The following is a 22,197-nucleotide window of genomic DNA, read 5'->3' as shown; positions in this document are numbered from 1 at the left end:
TGGGATGATGTGTGATGAAAAATTCAAGAATTTAACCTTTTCTTCCAAAAAAAGGCAGATCTCCCTGTCTCCAGCGCTTTTCTGACACTGGAGCTGATATGAGATGAAAAAGTCAAAATGTTAATCATTGCTTCCAACAAAGGCTTATCTCCCCGTTTCCAGCTGTTTAGTGACATTTGGGATGATGTGTGATGAAAAATTCAAGAATTTAACCATTTCTTCCAAAAAAAGGCTTATCTCCCTGTTTCCAGCGCTTTTCTGACACTCGGGCTGATATGTGATGAAAAAGTCAAAATGTTAACCATTGCTTCCAAAAAATGCTTATCTCCCCGTTTCCAGCTGTTTAGTGACATTTGGGATGATGTGTGATGAAAAATTCAAGAATTTAACCATTTCTTCAAAATAAAGGCATATCTCCCTGTTTCCAGCGCTTTTCTGACACTGGAGCTGATATGTGATGAAAAAGTCAAAATGTTAACCATTGCTTCCAAAAAAGGCTTATCTCCCCGTTTCCAGCTGTTTAGTGACATTTGGGATGATGTGTGATGAAAAATTCAAGAATTTAACCATTTCTTCCAAAAAAGGCTTATCTCCCTGTTTCCTGCGCTTTTCTGACACTTGGGCTGACATTTGATGAAAAAGTCAGAAATCTTAATCAATGCTTCCAAAAAAGGCTTATCTCCCCGTTTCCAGCTGTTTAGTGACATTTGGGATGATGTGTGATGAAAAATTCAAGAATTTAACCTTTTCTTCCAAAAAAAGGCAGATCTCCCTATCTCCAGCGCTTTTCTGACACTGGAGCTGATATGTGATGAAAAAGTCAAAATGTTAACCATTGCTTCCAAAAAAGGCTTATCTCCCCGTTTCCAGCTGTTTAGTGACATTTGGGATGATGTGTGATGAAAAATTCAAGAATTTAACCATTTCTTCCAAAAAAGGCTTATCTCCCTGTTTCCTGCGCTTTTCTGACACTTGGGCTGACATTTGATGAAAAAGTCAGAAATCTTAATCAATGCTTCCAAAAAAGGCTTATCTCCCCGTTTCCAGCTGTTTAGTGACATTTGGGATGATGTGTGATGAAAAATTCAAGAATTTAACCTTTTCTTCCAAAAAAAGGCAGATCTCCCTATCTCCAGCGCTTTTCTGACACTGGAGCTGATATGTGATGAAAAAGTCAAAATGTTAACCATTGCTTCCAAAAAAGGCTTATCTCCCCGTTTCCAGCTGTTTAGTGACATTTGGGATGATGTGTGATGAAAAATTCAAGAATTTAACCATTTCTTCCAAAAAAGGCTTATCTCCCTGTTTCCAGCGCTTTTCTGACACTGGGGCTGATATGTGATGAAAAAGTCAAAATGTTAACCATTGCTTCCAAAAAAGGCTTATCTCCCTGTTTCCAGCTGTTTAGTGACATTTGGGATGATGTGTGATGAAAAATTCAAGAATTTAACCATTTCTTCCAAAAAAAGGCAGATCTCCCTGTCTCCAGCGCTTTTCTGACACTGGAGCTGATATGTGATGAAAAAGTCAAAATGTTAACCATTGCTTCCAAAAAAGGCTTATCTCCCCGTTTCCAGCTGTTTAGTGACATTTGGGATGATGTGTGATGAAAAATTCAAGAATTTAACCATTTCTTCCAAAAAAAGCCTTATCTCCCTGTTTCCAGCGCTTTTCTGACACTGGAGCTGATGTGCGATGAAAAAGTCAGAAAATGTTAACCATTGCTTCCAAAAAAGGCTTATCTCCCCGTTTCCAGCTGTTTAGTGACATTTGGGATCATGTGTGATGAAAAATTCAAGAATTTAACCATTTCTTCCAAAAAAAGGCACATCTCCCTGTTTCCAGCGCTTTTCTGACACTGGAGTTGATATGTGATGAAAAAGTCAAAATGTTAACCATTGCTTCCAAAAAAGGCTTATCTCCCCGTTTCCAGCTGTTTAGTGACATTTGGGATGATGTGTGATGAAAAATTCAAGAATTTAACCATTTCTTTAAAAAAAAGGCATTTCTCCCTGTTTCCTGCGCTTTTCTGACACTGGAGCTGATATGTGATGAAAAAGTCAAAATGTTAACCATTGCTTCCAAAAAAGGCTTAACTTCCTTTTTCCAGCGCATTTCTGACACTTGGGCTGATATGTGATGAAAAAGTCAAAATGTTAACCATTGCTTCCAAAAAAGGCGTATCTCCCCGTTTCCAGCTGTTTAGTGACATTTGGGATGATGTGTGATGAAAAATTCAAGAATTTAACCATTTCTTCCAAAAAAAGGCATATCTCCCTGTTTCCAGCGCTTTTCTGACACTGGAGCTGATATTTGATGAAAAAGTCAAAATGTTAACCATTTCTTCCAAAAAAGGCTTATCTCCCCGTTTCCAGCTGTTTAGTGACATTTGGGATGATGTGTGATGAAAAATTCAAGAATCTAACCATTTCTTCCAAAAAAAGGCATATCTCCCTGTTTCCAGCGCTTTTCTGACACTGGAGCTGATATTTGATGAAAAAGTCAAAATGTTAACCATTGCTTCCAAAAAAGGCTTATCTCCCCGTTTCCAGCTGTGTAGTGACATTTGGGATGATGTGTGATGAAAAATTCAAGAATTTAACCATTTCTTCCAAAAAAAGACATATATCCCTGTTTCCAGCGCTTTTCTGACACTGGAGCTGATATGGTAAATGGTAAATGGATTTGTATTTATATAGCGCTTTTCTAGTCTGATGAAGACCACTCAAAGCGCTTTACAGTACAGTTTCACATTCACCCATTCACACACACATTCATACAGTGCATCTACTTGCAGCACTTTGTTATTCTATGGGGGGCTATTTAGTGTTCAGTATCTTGCCCAAGGACACTTCGGCATGCAGATGGTTCAGACTGGGGGTCGAACCCCCGACCTTCAGGTTGGAGGACGACCACTCTACCCCTCAGCCACAGCCGCCCTGTATACTAGCTCTTCAGAGTTCTGCCTCGCAAACAGAAGTTCAATGTTGCTTCAGGTGATTTCTACATTCAGTACACAACAGTCTTACTGTCACTTTATCAACTCAGTGGTGTTTAATAATGAAGGGAAACCTGAGAATTACAATACATTATATTACATTAAATATGATTTAAAGGACCCATCGTATGCCCATTTAACCACAGTTGATATGGTTCCTTGGGGTCTTGATGAAATGTCTGTAACATACTTTGGTCAAGACACCACAAGGATCATTTAAAACAGCACCCTTTTTACCCTGTCTAAAACAGCCCTCCTCAGATTGACCTGTTTTGAGTTGCCGGGGGAGCTCCACCGGCCGCTCGCGGCTCCCCCGGCCGCTCGCGAGCTAACGCTAGCAGGTCCCCCGGGCTCCACCGGTAACGCTAGCCGGGAAGCCGGGGATCCGGGCTCTCTCTCTCTCCCCGGAGCCGGTGAGATGATGGTGGGGGTGGTCCAAGGCCATGTAGCGAGACTCCCTACATGGGCATGGTGTGACTATTACTATTACTATTACTTATTATTCGTAATCCTATTCAACGCCATCTAGCGTATCATTTCTGACATAGAGGAACCACAACAAATCGCGGGAGTTGTTTTTTTCCAGAGTTTGTGGGACGGTAGACATGCCAGATACCCACATTAACGTGTAGAAGCACTACAAAAGTAGAATTTTCATAATATGGGCCCTTTAACTGACGCTTTTATCCAAAGCAACTTCCAATAAGAGCATTCAACCGTGAGAGGACGAACACAGAACAGCAAGTACTGTACTTGGCCTCACACACACCAGTATACTCTCACACACACACTACTATACTCTCTCACATCTCACCCACCACGACTAACACAAATCGATATCGTTGTATACTGTATGGTACCCTTATTAAATTGGATGGCCGGCGGGTTCACCAGATGCATACCAGCGGCACATATCCCTGCGGATGCCAGGGACAATAAAATCAGGTCATTATCCAGCTTAGTTTTTTTTCATATCCCATGTGACCAGCTATTGGGTTGTTATAATCCGCCTGGAAAACCATTTCCTGACGTCTTCTAGGCACCAGCAGCTGGGTGATTTCTCCTCCTGACTTAGTATAACGACTCAATCTTTAAATAGCCTGTCCCTGATCAATGAAAAATATGGAATGCTGCAGTATGTCATGGCACACCATGTGGCCATCAATTTTCGTCACTTGATAAAAGTGTCATCATGAGACTGCTCAAGTGGAAAATCTTGACATTTTTTGAGAAATGTATATAAACAAGTCTTCCCACTATTTTTGTTAATTTCCTTATGTGTTCCATAATGCCGTTATAAATGTATAATTTCAACTTCTTCCAGTTCCGATCCATAAGAGCTTCTGGTTCAGCCTTTACAATGTGATGAATTGATTCATGTGCCTTTCCTCTGCCTTCGTCTGCTTCCAGGGCGTTGTCTTCTTTTGGGCGGCTGTACTTTAAGTGGTAAAAAGGACACCGAAGAATGTGTGTCTGTTAAGAGTTTTGATCAAAAGTTATGAATGATATACAGTATAAAATAGCTTCTGCAATACAAGAAGAATTATCTGGCATCTAGAATTACATCGTGCAGTCTGTCTGAAATGATCAGTGGGATAGAGGAAATGATCAGGATCTAATTTTTGTACATTCTGTGTTATCTTCTAAAAGAAGGTAGGAAATTTGATCACTGACATGGGCTCACTTTAACTGAAAACAATATAAATTGTCCCAAAAAAATTCCAGACCCATATAAAGGTCTGTGTAAACTTTGACCACTGAATCCTAATCAATTTATATTTAAGAGACAACTCATCAGAAGTTGAAAAAACTCCCTCAAGGTGATGTTTTATATCCCATTCAAGAAGCCAAACACATGTTTCTAAGGCCGCCTTGACCTTTGGCCACTGAAATCGAATCAGTTAATTAATGAGTTCAAGTGAACTTGTGTCTAATTTGAAAGAATTATCGACGAATGTTCCTGAGATATTACATACTTAAGGCAAAACGTGTTTGAGAGGTCTGAGCAGGGGCGGCTCCTGGCATAGGCGAAGTAGGCGGTTGCCTAGGGCGCAAAATGCCGAGAGGGCGGCACAAGGGACTGATTTATCATGACGTGACACATGCAATATAAACCAAAACATTCACATCACAACATCATCTTCTAAACCCGGGGACGCACCGGAGATAGAAGCGCAGCGAGGCGCCACGAAAGCTGTCCGCTTCCTTTCCGCGCCCATGTTAAATAATTGGGCTGTTCGCACCGGCAGCGTTGTGCCGGGAAGCTGCGGGCAGCGCCGCGGCCGGCTCGCGATCTGCAGCGAGGGTTCCGGGGTCTGTTCTATTTTTTTCGCTCGCTGCGAGCAAATCGGGCCGGAAAACACACTGAAAATTGATATATTTCAAACGATCTATCATGTCATTACAGATATGATGTCGGAAATGGCAACAGTGTTGTAAGTGCTGTTGTGGCGATCTCAGGGTATTCTGCCGTGACTTTAATCCAGGACACAGGCAGAGTTGTTTTCTCAAACATACTTTAAGGGCCGCCGTCATTTGCGATCTCGGGCAGCTGATCTTTTTCTTAAACAGACCTGCTGGATTCACCTGGTTTGTTGACAAATGGGTCCGAAAAATACCGTGCTGGTTTGTGGTCAGCGAAAAAGTGACGTGACCGAGACGAGCGTCTTGACATGCATAAAGCATGAGTCATAACGCAGAGGATCCGGTAATTTTTCAAAATAAAACGGTTTTATTTTGAAAAACTACCGGATAATAGATAAAACAGAAAACATGTAAAATGTTTATTCTTTCTGTGCGGCCCGGTACCAAATGACCCACAAATGGGCCTGTTGCCCTGTTGATTACAATAAATAGGTCTAAAAAATATATGTATTGTGTTTGACTGTTCAGTACTGTTCATATTCATTACATTTAAAAAGCAGACATAAAGGTAACTTAAAAGTTACTTTCCCTAGTAACTAATTACTTTTGATATACAGTAACTGGTGGGGTAAATCAATTACTTTTAAAAGAAGTGACTAGTAACTGTTACTAATTACTAATTTTCAGTAACTTGCCAAACACTGCTTAATCCACACATTTGTCAGTTGTGTCTAAACAGACAGAAACACACAAGCACATACTCTCTTGTGTGTGTGTGTGGGGAGGCGTGTTAGACTGTGGTAAGAGTTGAAGATGAGTCAAAAAAGGATTAAATTATCAGGTGCACGATTCAGAAAGCGCAGCAAAGTAGGGGAGGAGAAGAAAGAACAATATAGAGGTAGAATCACCCCAACTCATCATTAATGTTTATTTTTGTCGACATGACATGATATGCTGTCAGTACAGCTGAGTTCAGACTTTTTTATATTTTTATTATATATTTTTATTATTTTTTATAGCTTACAATTTTGTCTGCCTGTGTGTGCATCTGTATACAGTCCAAAAGTTCTTGGGGATGCATGACAATTTGCGTGTGTATGTTGGGGGGGGCGCCATTCTGAAACCCCGCCTAGGGCGCCAACATTGCCAGGGCCGGCCCTGGGTCTGAGTGACCTTGTGCTAGATGTAATGAAATTAAAACCGTTACTCTCTTATCACATACACAGGGTCGTGAGCTCACTGTGACCTTGACCTTTGACCGCCAGACACCAATAATGTATCAGTTCCTTTTTTGTGTCAAAGTGAATATTTGCATCAAATTTGAAGAAATTCGCTCAAGGTATTCTTGATATATCGCACTGGAATGGGACAGACGGATGATCTGACAACCCGAAAACATGACAAGGACAATTCAAGGTTTTGAAAATAAGAAATACCCCAAATTTATACTTTTTCAGTGACAAAGTTATCAAGATCTGCTTCTTGCTTTTTAGAATCAGAATCAGAATCAGAATTCTTTTATTGGCCAAGTATATTTTCACATACAGGAAATCATAATCACCTCACTTCAGTAGAGGAAATAGGATGGTGGACATCAGCCTCAGGTTTTCTCTTTGACCGTCTCTTCGAGTAAAGTTACACTTCCTATTATTTATTTTCATTTGACAAACAAACACATCAACACCTATAATGCTTCTTTAAACAGCTGCTGGATGTGGATGTGACATTAAATATCCACGTTTCAGTCGATCACAGTAAATCTGCAGTATGATAATGTGTTTGTTGTAGGAATATTATCAATCAAACTATTTAAATTCACATTATTTTACTGTACAGCCTCAATAAAAAACTCCGGCCAACACTGCAGCAGCTGCAACGGTATTTCTGAAACAATATTCTAATATGACATTAATGCTGAAGTTACTCACATTAACGTACAGTCAAGTCAAGTGTAGCATCAATGTTACCCTACGGTAGTAGCCTTTATGCGCCACAGGGTAGTAGTGTTGCGCTATTTACCCTCTAGAACAGGGGTCTTTTCAGGCCAAGGACCCCAAACTGATAGAGGGATGGAGCAGGGACCCCCTACTATATACAATACTGTTCAACAATTTGGGGTCACATAGACAATTTCGTGTTTTCCATGAAAACTCACACTTTTATTTATCAAGGGAGTTGAAAAATTAATAGGAAATAAAGTCAAGACATTGACAAGGTTAGAAATAATGAATTTTAATTGTAATATTAATTTTGTTCTTCAAATTTTGCTTTTGTCAAAGAATCTTCCATTTGCAGCAATTACAGCATTGTAGACCTTTTGAATTCTAGCTGTTAGTTTGTTGAGGTAATCTGCAGAAATTTCACCCCACGCTTCCTGAAGCACCTCCCACAAGTTGGATTGGTTTGATGGGCACTTCTTGCGTACCATACGGTCAAGCTGCTCCCACAACAGCTCAATGGGGTTGAGATCTGGGGAATGCGCTTGCCACTCCATTACAGACAGCATACCAGCTGCCTGCTTCTTCCCTAAATAGTTCTTGCATAATTTAGAGGTGTGCTTTGGGTCATTGTCCTGTTGTAGGAGGAAATTGGTTCCAATCAAGCGCTGTCCACAGGGTATCGCAATGTGTTGCAAAATGGAGTGATAGCCTTCCCTATTTAAAATCCCTTTTGCCTTGAACAAATCTCCCTCTTTACCAGCACCAAAGCAGCCCCAGAACATCACATTACCTCCACCATGCTTGACAGAGGGCGTCAGGCACTCTTCCAGCATCTTTTCACCTGTTCTGCGTCTCACAAATGTTCTTCTGTGTGAACCAAACACCTCAAACTTTGATTCCTCTGTCCATAACACTTTTTTCCAATCTTCCTCTGTCCAATGTCTGTGTTCTTTTGCCCATATCAATCTTTTCTTTTTATTTGGCCAGTCTCAGATATGGCTTTTTCTTTGCCACTCTGCCTAGAAGGCCAGCATCCCGGAGTCGCCTCTTTACTGTAGACTTTGACACTGGCGTTTTGCGGGTACCATTTAAAGAAGCTGCCAGTTGAGGACCTGTGAGGCGTCTATTTCTCAAACTAGAGACTCTACTATGCTTGTCTTCTTGCTGAGTTGTGCACCGGGGCCTCCCACTTCTCTTTCTACTCTGGTCAGAGCCCGTTTGTGCTGTTCTCTGAAGAGAGTAGTACACACCGTTGAATGACATTTTTCAGTTTCTTCGCAATTTCTCGCACAGAATAGCCTTAATTTCTAAGAACAAGAATAGACTGGCGAGTTTCACATGAACGAACCCAAAAATTTGATGCTCCAGATACTCAACTAGCTCAAAGGAAGGCCAGTTTAATAGCTAATCTCACCAGCTAAACAGTTTTAAGCTGTGCTAACATAATTGCACAAGGGTTTTCAAGGGTTTCCTAATCATCCATTAGTCTTCTAAGGCGATTAGCAAACACAATGAACCATTTGAGCACTGGAGTGATAGTTGCTGGAAACGGGCCTCTATACACCTGTGTAGATATTTCATTAAAAACCAGACGTTTCCACCTAGAATAGTCATTTACCACATTAACGATGTATAGAGTGTATTTCTGATTCATTTAATGTTATCTTCATTGAAAAAAACAGTGCTTCTCTTTGATAAAATAAGGAAATTTCTAAGTGACCCTAAACTTTTGAACGGTGGTGTATATGTTGACTGTAACTTATACATTGAGTATCCATATGTCTACTGATATGTTTACACTGGGGATTAGGCAGAGACATAAAGATATGTCCTTTGCATAAGCAGAATAAACAATAAAGTTGATGTTGACTTTATCAGATTAAAAGGTTTGACTGATATTCAGTAGGACGATTTTCTTTTGCTAGGAATGAAAGGCCTCTGTTACAGCCACCAATCACACAAAAGTGAAAAATTCTGGCATAACTCAATTATATAAAGCACGTGGTTAAAATGGAGCCCCAACCACTACTTTGAATCTACTGTGAGGACATTCAAACAGGACTCCTGAATAAATGCTCCCGTCAGCAGCTGGGTTTATCTGACATGTCCCAGCATCTCAGCAGATGATGATGGAGCTCATCTTCCTAAACCTCTTTTAGCACCTGAGAAACCAGATGTGTTGTCCTGCTTCATTTCTTTCTTGTCTGTCTGCTGTGTGCAGCTCACATGTTTTATATTTTACGGCAGGGCTATATTCCATTTTAGATACACATATTAGAAAATGTCATATCCAGGTTCTATATGACCAATTATTGTGCCAAAGTTCGAAAACCTTTGAAGAAACCTTCCCCAGAGTTATTACCATTTTTATTGTAGATATTACTGAATGATAACTCATATAGACCCTCCACCCAATGTCTTAGTAACAACAGTGTTAGAATTCCTTCAACCAAATAACAGTAAAAGCATAAAGACCATTATTTGGGGTGGGTTCACATCACACCAAAAGGTCTGGTTACTGGTTTGATTCAGTGTCATTCGTATATTATTAGAACTTTTCAAATGATCCAGTTCGTGTTCACAAAGGCAAAGCGCCAACGACTCAGAAAGTGTAAGGAAGAGCCATGTGGTGAAAATGTCCTCATCTCCTTAAATTTCTCGCGAGATATTTTGAATACCTCTGTGTTCTTATGCACCTTCTCTAGTATTAGAGATATGGTCTCTTAAGCCCAAATATCCAGGAGGCACCTCACTTCATCCAGTCCAGTCATCATTTTGGCCGCAAACGGTGTGGTAGCCCTACGGTCATCAAAACGGAAGAGAAAACGTTTTCAAACCAAATAAATGATGGATAAACTGGCTTCCTGTTATTGGTTCGAAGGGTGTTCACACTGGAAATTAACTCCTTCAGAGTTCACTTGACAGCGGTCCAAAAACCACCTCTAAACCTGCCCTAAAACATTTAAAATCTTAGAATATTAATTTTCTCTGTGTACCATGTGTTGTACATCTATTGGAAGTTGCTTTGGATAAAAAGCTGTACAAATTGATTGAATGTTAGTGATGATAAAAACATTCAACACCTCAGCCTTAAAACAGAAAAAATTGTAAAATATTAATTGTTAACCACAATTAAAACGTTATTCTAAATCCTAAATAAGTGTGTCTCAAAAATCGTCCTCACACTTATCAGATTATAGCTTGTGGAAATAGGTTACAGACTATAGTCACAGTATGTGTGGCTCATTGACACTATGCTATCACAAAACCCATTATCATCTAACTCTGCTATACACAAAAGACGTTTCATCCTGATGATCCACCAATGAATTAATAGTTTGTTGTCCTACAGTAATTCCACCTATTACAGAAATAAACCAGCAGATACACTAGTCCTGCTAAAGGGTAACCGCTGTAGTGTATGAACACAACTGTATGAAAAGTTCATTGTTTAAATGTGGCTTCAGATTGTGACTGGGCTATGAGCACAAGTTTATCTGACATGGCCTCCTCAGTTTGAGTGAGAGGTTTCTGACAGCTTCATCTGTACCAGGCACATCGCTCTGCGTCTCCACAGCCTCTCCATGAAACTTTACAGTTTCTCTCTGCATCCCTGTCTGTAGTTACAGCTCTCTGCCTCTGGAGGGCAGCAAAGTGACTGAAGGCTGAAAAAAGCCACAAGTGATTGCATAAGGTGATGGTAATTATCTGCAAGTAATTATCCATCGAGTAATACCGTCAAACTGCTTTTTCCTAACAAACTGTTAAAAACCAAAATCAACAGTAATCTGTAAATAAACTGCAATTTATTACCATCTTTGTAAAGTTTTATATAGAAGTGATATTTACACAATTTAATTGAGACAATTCAAAGTTTCATTTTAATTCCACATCTTCTCTTCAGTTAATATAAAAAAGAAGAAAAAAAAAAGAAAAGAACATAAATGTTAAACCTGAAGAAGCAACAATATGTTGTAACACCAAGTTAAAGTTGTAAAACATAATTTCTGTCTTCTTGTGTTCCAGAGGGGCAAGTATTACAGTCTGTGTGTTTGTGTGTGTGTGTGTGTGTGTGTGTGTGTGTTGTCTGGCTCTGTAGATCTAGCTGTAGTTCCTGAGGTACACCAGTCTGTGAGGCTGGAACTTCTCCCGACAAAGGGGGCACTCCGCCTGTAACAAGCATCAAACAAACACACATGCCAATGTTAAATTTACACACCCAGGGTCAGCAAGTGTCTGTATCTGTGATATTTTCACTCTTGAGTGCTTTGTGGGGTCAGTTTGTTTGGAAAAATGGATTCAGAGAATGAATTTACACTGGTCAGCTACGAGCAGTTGTACCCTGCTTTGAAGAGAGATCACTGTGGAACAACTTGACCAATACTTCCCTCAATAAATCATTTCAAAGCCATGCTCCAAGTTTTTTTTTACCAGGTCTGCATTTGTTGGAGCCTGGTTGAGGCAGATGACCTCCCACCAGGAGTCAGGTTCTGTTCAATAGTTCTACAGTCTGGGAAAGTTGTTCTCCCCACTGCAACCATGTGTCATGACATATAATAAAAATAGCTTGCATTTATATTGCGTATTTCAAAAGACCCAAGGATGCTTTACATATGTCTGTGAGGACAGAACAGAAAAAAAAATGAATAACACAAAACAAGATAGAAAATAAAGAGCAGGGTGGAGCATTAAATGAGGCCAAAAGCCCAGTGAACAAGTGTTGTTTGAGTTGTTTTTTGCAGCTGTCCAAAGATGCAGCGTCGCGTATTTCGGAAGGGAGAAAGTTCCAGGGGGTAGGGGCTGCAACGCAGAAAGCTCTGTCTTCAAAAATGTGCAGTTTGGTGTTGGGGAAAGAGGGCAAACCTGAATTCGAGGACCGCAGAATTCTGAGTGGAGTGTAGGTGTGGAGGAGGTAGGTAAAATATAGTGGGGCTAGGACGTGGAGGGATGTGTAGGTGAGAAGGAGGAGTTTGTATTTAATGCAGGCCTTTAAGCAGTAGAGGTCATTTACTCCAAAGATAACCATTAAAACTCCACTGTGGTTGAGGGAGGTAATACGGTCTAATTGACAAAAGGCTTAGGTTTCAAGACATGTATGTCTCTGTTAGGGAATAATCCCTGAAAACTTGTGATCTTAAGATGTTTGTGTAACAAAACAGTCAAAAGTCTCTGAATAAACAGAGCTGCTTTTGATTTTACACATATCCAGGTGTAACTTGTGTAACTGACCTTGGTGTTGCACCACTCTGTGATGCACTCCCAGCAGAAGAGGTGTCCACAGGGGGTGGAGGTGGAGTGTCTCCTCTCCTCCAGACAGAGGATGCAGCGGGCGACTCTGGAGCTCGAGCTCTTTGTGCGCTGAGGACTGCAGAGACAGAGTTCGTGTCATGTGTTGAATGTAGGTCTTTTCTACGACACAAAGTAGTGTAGTATTTGCATTAGCCTGGCATGTCGCAATAACTTGTGATGAATGGAAATATTGCCTGGGTACAATCAGCATCCAAGACTTTCTGTATGGTTCAGCTGCTGAGAGCTAGCAAGTCAAAAAGAATGACCAGACCAAAGTTTCCCAAAGGTCCCAATTGAATGACTTCTTCTTTAGCCTGTCAAGACAACAACTTTTGTTGGACAAGATATTTTCCCAGAAATTATCACGATAAATTATTTTTTTATCCTAATTTTCAGACCATTTTCTACCAATGAAATAATGATAAAATATAATAGCAGTATAATACAGCTACATAATTCTTAAGAATATTCAGTCAAATCTTGGAATGATAATTAAAGATAGTAATATGTCTTTTGTTGCCACTGTTCTTAAACAAATTCGATATACCACCTTGTTCATGTTAACTCTCCTCTCGAATTCGGCTTTAACGAATAATGTTCTCACTTCATCTCCAGCTAATTGGGTCTGGAACGGGGCATATGTGCGTTTTGAAAAGTTCTATATAAATAAAGATATTATTATTGTTATTACCCGATCACTCCGGGAGACGTAGGTGAAAATGTTGGTGACGTTCTAATTTAAACAAATACGCATTTAAACACAATGGGCAATTTACCAAGGTCAGCAGAATTATCAAGTTCATGTTTATATGTCTCACTATAAATAGATATAGTTATTATTCTACAGGCCTCAATTTCACTTCAACACTGAAATAGTTTCTGTAGAAAAGGATCCGTCCTTCTATTCTGATCCAACATTCTGCCCTGTCATCAAGACCAGACAAAGAGCATGTGTCCTTTTGTACCTGAGCTTTCTGTAGAGCTTCCACTCCGTCCTGGCTCTCTGTCTCTGTCTGAAATTGTTGAGCTGGAGACAAACAGTCATGACCAGCTGAAGGAGGGACAAGGCACCTAGCAGCCTGTAGCTGCTCCTGATGGTCCCGTCACTGCTGTATCGCCCCATCACATGCAGCTACACACACAGAGAAATTAATGTAGATAAAACATGGTGAAATAAATCAGTGAGGTAGTGATTTAGATCCAACTAGTTTACAATTCAGTATCACATGTACAGCAACACTTAGCTACATCTAACAAGCGTCACATGTCAAGAATACTGTAAATATTATTTTTTTTTATTTCACAACATGTAAGCAATTGGACTGTACTGCAAGTATTTCCACTTTATGCTACTTTTTATTTCTAATCTGTGAGTATATACATGTCAGAGAGAATTGTTATATTTTATACTGCATCACATTTATTTGACTGCTTAAGTTCCTTTTAAAATTGAGATTTCAAACAATAGATAATATAACAATCTGTTAAGACACATTGTTCAAGTCTAAATAGGTGGTTCTGAAAATTCTTTGCACGACTGACTCCAGATCATTCCGGTCACTTGAACCCAGATGTCCTCACTGTGCGTGTGATTATGTCTCGTGTTGTGTAGCAGGTTTAAACGTGTGTCTCATAAACTCTAGAGTGAATCCAACAAACATAAAGTAAACTTCAGTCAAGCATGTGTCCTAATAACTTGTGATCAGTGATGGTGTTTATTGTTTAAGTGTTAGAGGGCGAGTAAGGAGAAAGCAGGCTCACACAGAGACTCTGACTCAGGACGACCGGACCTTTAAGGAGCATCTGTCCTGATCCTGAAGCAGCAGTGGTTAAAATTATGCAGTGGTGGGACATCGATAAAACAATGAATGTAGCGGAAAACCTGAATCGATTATGTTCTTTCACTGCATCGATTCTGAGTCTTCCACGTCCGCATCACGTTGCATCTAAGAATCTAGACATTTATACAACTCTAGTGGATGTTCAGTTGCGAAGGTATTTACCGGTGAAAGGGGCGAATGGGAAATTAATCGGTGCTTAAGAAAAAACTGCCCCAGATGCCCAAGCCAGTCGGCACCCATGGACGGCGCCAAGTTTGTCTCTTCACTGCTGACATTGAAATACATATTTTTCTCCTGTGAGTAGATTTAATTTCCTTGCTCTAAATGCAAATACACAACAACTCAATTATATTGTATTTACCAAGTTTCTATTTGCAGGTGTGTGTGTGTGTGTGTGTGTGTGTGTGCGTGCGTGCGTAAGTAAGGCTGTGTGTCTAGTGAGCACGAGTGTGAGAGGACCAGGGAAGTGTCAGAATGGTCTGGAGCTGCTTCCAGACATGCACTGAACTCCGGAGAATCTGTGGACGTTCTTCAGAGGGGCTGTAGGTTTGAACGCAAATGTCCAAGGCAGAGCCTCCAGACTTTCTTTTGACATTAACAATTTCATCAACACACCCACTAATGTAAAAGAAGTTAACGTCATTCTTTGGTTGGGCCAACTTATAAAATAGTAGGAATTAAACAGTATTTTTCAATTTTGTCTAATGTCCCAAATACATGTAAAACATGTAGAAAAAATAAAAGTTACCTACATAGCTGATACCAGCCATCCTCTTGGATAGGTGATAAAAAGAGCCAGTGAGGTAGAACAGAGCCACATGGAACTGGTGCAGGAGGGTAAGACCCTGTCGGAGGACAAACATGGCCGGCAGGCACGCTTTCCTCTGGGGCTCTGACAACAACCCAACTGCTGTCTGCATCCACCTCCTCAGCCAAGCCTCCAGGCTCCATGTCCCGGCAGTTGTCTGCCGCCGCCTGACACCGCTGAGGCTCTCCTGCCCACCATCCAGCTCGTTCTCCAGGCACACCAGGACCTTGTCCAGCAGATACGGCAAGAGGGCATGACAGAGGACAAAGAAGCCTCGTCTTGCCCGGGAGGGGATGTGCCGTTTACTGGGATCCACCTGCACGATGCTGACATACTCCTCACCAAGAGTTTGGTAACCTGAAGCAGAGGATGATTTAAATCAAAAGCTGCCATAATAATTGAAATAGTGAAACATGCAGTGAGTGAAGTCGGATGGTGTGGTAGGTCCCTACCGGAGAACGTTGTTAAACCATAGTAGACAAAATCTGACAGCAGCTCTATCTCTTTCCTCCAGTCCAACCAACGTTTGGAACCTACAGGAAATAAACAACAAACAATAATACACTTTAATAATACTCAAAATGCTTAAGCTCTGCACAGAACACAACCATCATTCTGGGAATGACCAGCTTTAACCCGAAACATGAAACAGCCATGACATTGAAATTGTTCAATTAACATTATTAAAAAAAACTATTAGACCTTTTGTGTTGGTGGAGAGAGACGTGTGATTAGAATTAACTACACATGGGAAAGTGTTGAAAGAAGTATGGTTCTCTCAAACATCTAAACACAGAGTTTATATACAATGAGCTGCGTTAGGAAATAAAAGCTCATAAAGTTCAGCACTGCATTTCACCAACAAACATCAGCATTTCCATCACAACGATTACTTTTTTTAAATTTACTGCGTCTCTTACTTCCAATCAGAATCCCACCAACACTGACCCAGTATGTGTTAACTGAGGAGAGGCTGTCAGTAGGTTATATTGGATTATCGGTGACTAAACAAAGTAATTCATTCAGTCTTCAATACAGACTAAAGGATAGGACACTCTTACTTTACCTACATTTGCTAAAGCTATGTAAAGCTACATACTAAAGTAGAGTTAGCTAGCTGAAGGAGACATAACTTTCCAGTTTTTAAACCAGAACAAACTCACCTGCAAGTGTTTGATAAGCTTCGTTGCTGTTGTTTTTCAGGAAAGTTTGATAGTATTCGTCCTTCTGGATGGAGCGAATAAACTGAGAATGGTTAGCAGGGCCGAGGGGCATCGTTAGCTCGAAACAGACAGAAGACGATGTCCGACGCTAGCAAACGCAGTTAAGTTGCAGTCCACGGTGAAATATGCATGTGTCCACTGACCGAAGAGTTTCACTCTGAAACCTGCGTCTCTACCGGTGTATCCAAGCAGCAGCTGTCATTCACTCCTGTCAAACACATTCACAAAGCTACCGAGCTAAAGCGAACGAGTCCACAGCACCGCTACTAGGCTATGCTAACTGCTATCCAGTTGCCATCTGTCGGATTATGCCGTTATATTACACCAATATTCTTTGCAATACTTGTTTAGCGAAAGTTCCTCCACAGCACACATGAGAAGTTGCTCCTCTGTAAACAAACGAGGAAGGCTGATGGTAAACCTCATCGCCTACAGCGCCACTCACCGGCCGGAGGGGACATTACAAGCTCACTGTCTATGATAAGGAATAGACCATTTTCACATCAGACATTTTGACATAAAATTACAATAGATGAACTGAAGCGTTACTAATCACATTAAGTAAGACTCTAACTCAATACAAATGAGCCAGCAGCTGCATTTACCAACTACTACATGTCGGCTGTGAAAAAGGATGAAATATGAACCTTTCTTTTCATAATCAGTCTTTATTTTTAGCAAGCTATTTTTACACACAAATACATACTCATTTTGTGAAGTATAATCTGATATCCTGTCAAGTCCATTGACATTGAAATTCAATTGCAACAAAGTAGAATATATTGTACAGCTTTTTTGGGGGTGTAATTTCAAGTGTGGACCATGATTGACAAACCATCTATAATCGAACTGTCAAATAAAAGGTAAGGTGTGTGAGAACTTGACTGTCATAAGGACACAGCACTTGGTGAATTAATGTTTTGCCCGTAGCCTCACTGAGATTTATGTTAGAGCAGAGAAAATGTACTTTGTTGATATGTTAATGTTTATGGCATATTTACTAATACTGTGGTCACATTGGGCGGCTGTGGTTGAGAGGAGAGGGGTTGTCCTCCAACCACAAGGTTGGCCATTCAATCTTCACCTGCATCCAAAAGTGTCCTTGGGCACAATACTGATCCCCTAAATGTCCCCTCATAGAATGCACTAATTTTAAGTCACTTTGGATAAAAGCGTCCACCAAATGATATGTAATGAAATCTAACATATTGCGCCTGCTATGATATTAGAAGTAAAGCACAACCTGTTATTTGATTGTGTGAGAGTTCTGCAAGAATCATAATACATCCCTATTAAACAAATACAACAGTTTATTTCATTGTATTGACTTCCAAGCATCCAGGTCACAACTGGTATGGCATTGGTGTATTTAATTTGTTGCTTTTTAATAAAGCAGATATTTCTTGAAGTTCAGCGTTAATAACAAAATGAATAACAAAATTAACAAACAAGGTAAAATAATACGATAATGTATTCTAAGCTAAATCTGAAGCAATAGATAATTAATTGATTCACAGTTCACACAGAAGAACTGAAAAAAAGACTATAAATTACATTTGATTCGGTTGTGCCATATTACCGGACCATAGAACCTCTTTATAAAGCCTCCCCTTCCCTAGTCTCCTCCCCTGTGACAGGTAATTCTCTCCGCCTATTCCCAGTCTCATAGAATATACATTTTGGCTTGAGATTCTTGAACAAAAACTGAATTTACTCCATTGATTTGTGTCACCTGTGATCTTTGCAAGGGAAAATGTACAAAAATGACACCAAACCAAAATCATAGCATTTTCTGCTTTGTTACATTTATTTACATTATTCATAGACCCTGGAAATATAGGCCTTCTGGATTTTCTTTTAGGAAAACATGTGATACTTTCGTACTTACCCTGTTATAATTTAATATGCTGTAGAAGGTAAATCCAACATTGAGTTAACAAATACTGGAATCAACTTAGCCAACAACATAGACAAAATACATACTTTTTTCTTGCATTACGTAAATTCCCCTCTAGGTTGATTCATCATAACAATCCATTGATAATCATCTCAAGATTCATCTAATTGGCTTCACACTCGCACAAGCAAAGGGCAGTTACACATTTGTTGCAATTTGGACAATAGGCTCATTATTAATAAACTTTGCACAGAGAGCTGGTCGCCAGTTTCTTCCGTCAGTGGGGGCACAGCAGCAGTCCCCTCAGTCTGGGGACAAAGTTGAGCATGTCTTCTTCTACGACCTCTGATCATAGCAGTGGTTTGACCAATCTAGCTGTATTGCTTTATATTTAAATGATAAATGGTTTTGTATAGCGCTTTTCTAGTCTTGATGACCACTCAAAGCTCTTTACAGTACAGTTTTACATTCACCCATTCACACACACATTCATAGAGTGCATCTATTAGCAGCACTTTGTTGTTCTATGGGGGGCAATTCAGGGTTCAGCAACTTGCCCAAGGAAACTTCAGCATGCTTATGTGGAAGACTGGGGGCCGACCTTCAGGTTGGAGGACGAACGCTCTATCCCTCAGCCACAGTCGCCCCTGATTTGAGCTGAACCAGAGCTTTTATTGTAAAAAGTTTTAAATTTGGGTCTAAAGATTGTGTCCGTTGCTTAACAGACTCTGAAAGAGTGACATGTAATGTATGAAAAATTAACAGCTGTTTATTAAACAATTCAAATTAATATAAACCAGAGTAATAAAGGCAATGTGGATTCATTTGATGACAGAATCTCCATGACCGTTAAACCAGGTAGGATGAACTCAAAATATTTAACTTCACTCTGCGCTAGTCACTGTTTATAGAAAGCACTGTTACATTATATTGGAGGCCTGTTATGTTTTAATTATTTCTTGGGATTAGGGAGCACAAATGACAAGGAATAATTGGGAAGTAGTTCTGGAGCATTACCACAGGCTAAGAAAAGATACATTTCGAAACAGATAGGTTTGGAATGGCCACTGCACTAGTAGATTGAAAATGTACAGATAATACAAAAAAACAATCCTTTGATATTTATTTATTCATATCCAAACACGTGAACAATATTATCAACAATACAAATTTTGCTAATAGCTATGCTTATTAATGTGTGTTGTATTTACTGCAGTGTTTGAGTATCTGCTACAGACACAATGTTTTGTTCAGTATAATTTGATCTGTCTTCTATCTGGATAAATAGGTGAAGTTCATTCACTCAAACCTCAGACAGCTTTGCTGTAATCTGCCTGAGAAGTTGCAGAACCAGTTTCTTTGTCTCCTCACTGCTGCTCCCTGAGCCAGCTGGGTGTACTATATCCTCTAGTAATAATCCCACTCCTAACCCTTGACTGTGAATGTTGGCGGCACTTGTATTATTCCTCAGAAAGTCTGCCCCGCCATCCTGCACACCAGGAAGTTGCACTTTGCTCTCAGTGTCAGGGGAGGAGCTGGGGGTTTGCTTTCCCTCCCTTTAACATGGGAGCTCATTTTAGCCATTTGCAAAGTAAAAGGTGTATGTTGTGAGAAGCACTTGGAATAAGCTGTTTGGATTAAATCACTGAAGCGCAAAGGTAAGACGCATACTTGCTGCATGCACCTCATGTTTATCTACCTGCCGGTTTCAGGCGTTCAACATCAGCTGCTTTATTTGTTGACTAATATTGTTTCAAGGCATCAGTCCAGACAGGAATTGGAAGTCTGATAAGAAGTCATTACACGCAGCTAAGTCAGACCTTTGGGTGTGCCAAAAAGTTCAATCTTCACATGAAGGAGCAGTGATTTGACAATAAACTCTTGCTCTGTTGTATTAATGGATTCTACATTCAAGTAAATAATATTCACCACATGAATGGCTGGATGAGTAAGCAGAGCAGATGTTACAGATAAGCATCTCCTTGCCTTCCTGTGGGTTATAAACAATAATATAAAAGCACAGTTACAGCTTGTAATAGACTGTGGTAGAATATTTCTACTGCATTTAACATAAATGTCAAACACTGCATTTTTATACTTTGAAATGGATTGTTTTTGAATTAGTTTTTTATTCACTATTTCCCTAAGGTTTATATTGTTTGAACTTGTAAAACAACATTTAGAAGGGAAGTTAAATAGCTCAAATAGTAGTAAATAAATCAAATCAACTGTTATGTATGAAATTATTTTTCACACCATTTGATGTAATACAATACAATGAATATATCACAAAGGAAATTAGTGATCTCATGTCTAAAATGATTTGCTTATATTTGGTTAACGTGAATTTAATGTGTTAGTGAAGCTAAACTAAATCCAGAACTCCAAATAACCATAGAGGACACAGGAGCTGCGTAGGTGGCAGGTTGTTTGTAAGAGGACATCCTTACAGGTCCCAAATGACATACAGCACACACACACCCACCCACACCCACACACACATTTAAATAATTTATTTGAATCCACCAATCATATTCGTACAAAAAGGATTCAAACATTTATCAGAGGGTGAATACAGCTTAGTGACTCATGGGTACAAGAAACATCTCCTACGCCAAACAGCAAGACTACCTATAGCAGCTGATACAGAGCAGAACTTTGGTAGTTGTTTAGATTGTCTCTTACCAAGTCGTATGGACATGCCCCAGACTTCCAAATATCAATACTACCAGTTAACATGTATAGCCTAGGTCTCTCATTTTAGCAACAATGGACTGGTGTTTGGTCAACTTGTCAAGGAAGGCTATGTCCATATAGAGGTCATAGACACAGGCTACCTCAAGGACTACTACCTCCCTTTTAACCTTGTCCAAGAAAACAACATCAGGGGTGTTAGGGATGTTACAGAACACATCATCAGAACTGTTAAACCAATCTGGCATTATACATGAGTGTTTGTACATTGACACATTTGGGGGGAATACCCCCTTAACAGTACTAGAAATGAGGTCGACAATGCGCTCATGGCGTGCAGTATAGAGTCCTTTGTACTTATTACAGCCATTAACAATATGAGCAATGGATTCTAAATGTTGGTTGGGATTAGAATGAATTATACAGTGTGGGTGATGATTATTAGGGTACCACAATGCAAGATTGTATTTAGTTGGCAACACCTGTAGTCTGGCTTTAACAGTAAAGCAGAGGATGTCCTCTCCTACAGAGGCATTCCTGTACATTGTATGAGAGACAGAGTGGTCAGCAAAGTCAAGGCATGCCAACTTTCCCTGCAGTCTCAGTCCAGTCCAGTGTAGTTTTGTCTCTGCCTGTTTAATGTTCAGGAGGGACTTTCTTGCTGTTGTGTTGTGGAGTGTTTGTTGTGTCCCATTGTGGTAGACAGTAGCCTCCACATTGACCGCTGGGTCTGTGACAACTGCATCAGATGCGTCTGGTGCAGTGGGTGAATTTCCTTCCGCCCATTTCAGTCGAACTGCCGCTCTGTTGCACAGGTCATTGAGGTCCGGCCAGTCTGACCGACAACCGTAACCTGCAGCTTGGGTATCCAGCTTGCCATTACCTTTCCTCCTGAAGCCCAGAAAGTTCTCCTGGCCAGCATTTGCCAAAGGGACCTTTCTCCTCCTGAGGTCCAGTAGGAGGGAGGCTCTGGCTAGCCCTCGAACGGCAGCATCGTCGTTATTTAGCATCCTGATGAGGTCTGTCAGTCTTGTAGTGGTGTAGGTCCACTCCACATTAGGGACACCGAGCCCCCCCTCTTTGTGTGAGAGGAAGAGTATATCCCGAGTGGAGTGAGTGTTCAGTCCCAGCCATCTCCTGACA

The 22,197-nt window shown here is 40.3% G+C and overlaps 1 protein-coding gene across 3 annotated transcripts; it reads right to left on the bottom strand.

Annotated features, from left to right (window-relative positions):
* Window positions 1-11,156: 11,156 nt before the first annotated feature.
* On the bottom strand, window positions 11,157-16,858 carry pex10 (peroxisomal biogenesis factor 10). 3 transcript variants are annotated; one of them, XM_061075114.1, is made up of 6 exons: window positions 16,404-16,858; window positions 15,693-15,773; window positions 15,185-15,597; window positions 13,557-13,723; window positions 12,532-12,711; window positions 11,157-11,472 (listed from the first exon to the last, which is right to left on the bottom strand). In XM_061075114.1, exons 1-6 carry the CDS (start codon window positions 16,513-16,515, stop codon window positions 11,340-11,342), a joined length of 1,086 nt encoding a protein of 361 aa, XP_060931097.1. In that variant the 5' UTR covers window positions 16,516-16,858; the 3' UTR covers window positions 11,157-11,339. The 3 variants fall into 3 exon arrangements, with proteins under 3 accessions (XP_060931097.1, XP_060931098.1, XP_060931099.1); XM_061075115.1 differs by having other exon boundaries at window positions 11,328-11,472; window positions 12,532-12,667; XM_061075116.1 differs by lacking the exon at window positions 11,157-11,472 and having other exon boundaries at window positions 12,680-12,905.
* Window positions 16,859-22,197: the final 5,339 nt, after the last annotated feature.

This window comes from Limanda limanda, chromosome 7 (genome assembly GCF_963576545.1).
Source record: "Limanda limanda chromosome 7, fLimLim1.1, whole genome shotgun sequence".
Lineage (NCBI taxonomy): Eukaryota > Metazoa > Chordata > Actinopteri > Pleuronectiformes > Pleuronectidae > Limanda > Limanda limanda.
The sequence above is the reverse complement of the archived record's forward strand: the minus strand, read 5'-3'. Positions and strand labels throughout refer to the sequence as shown.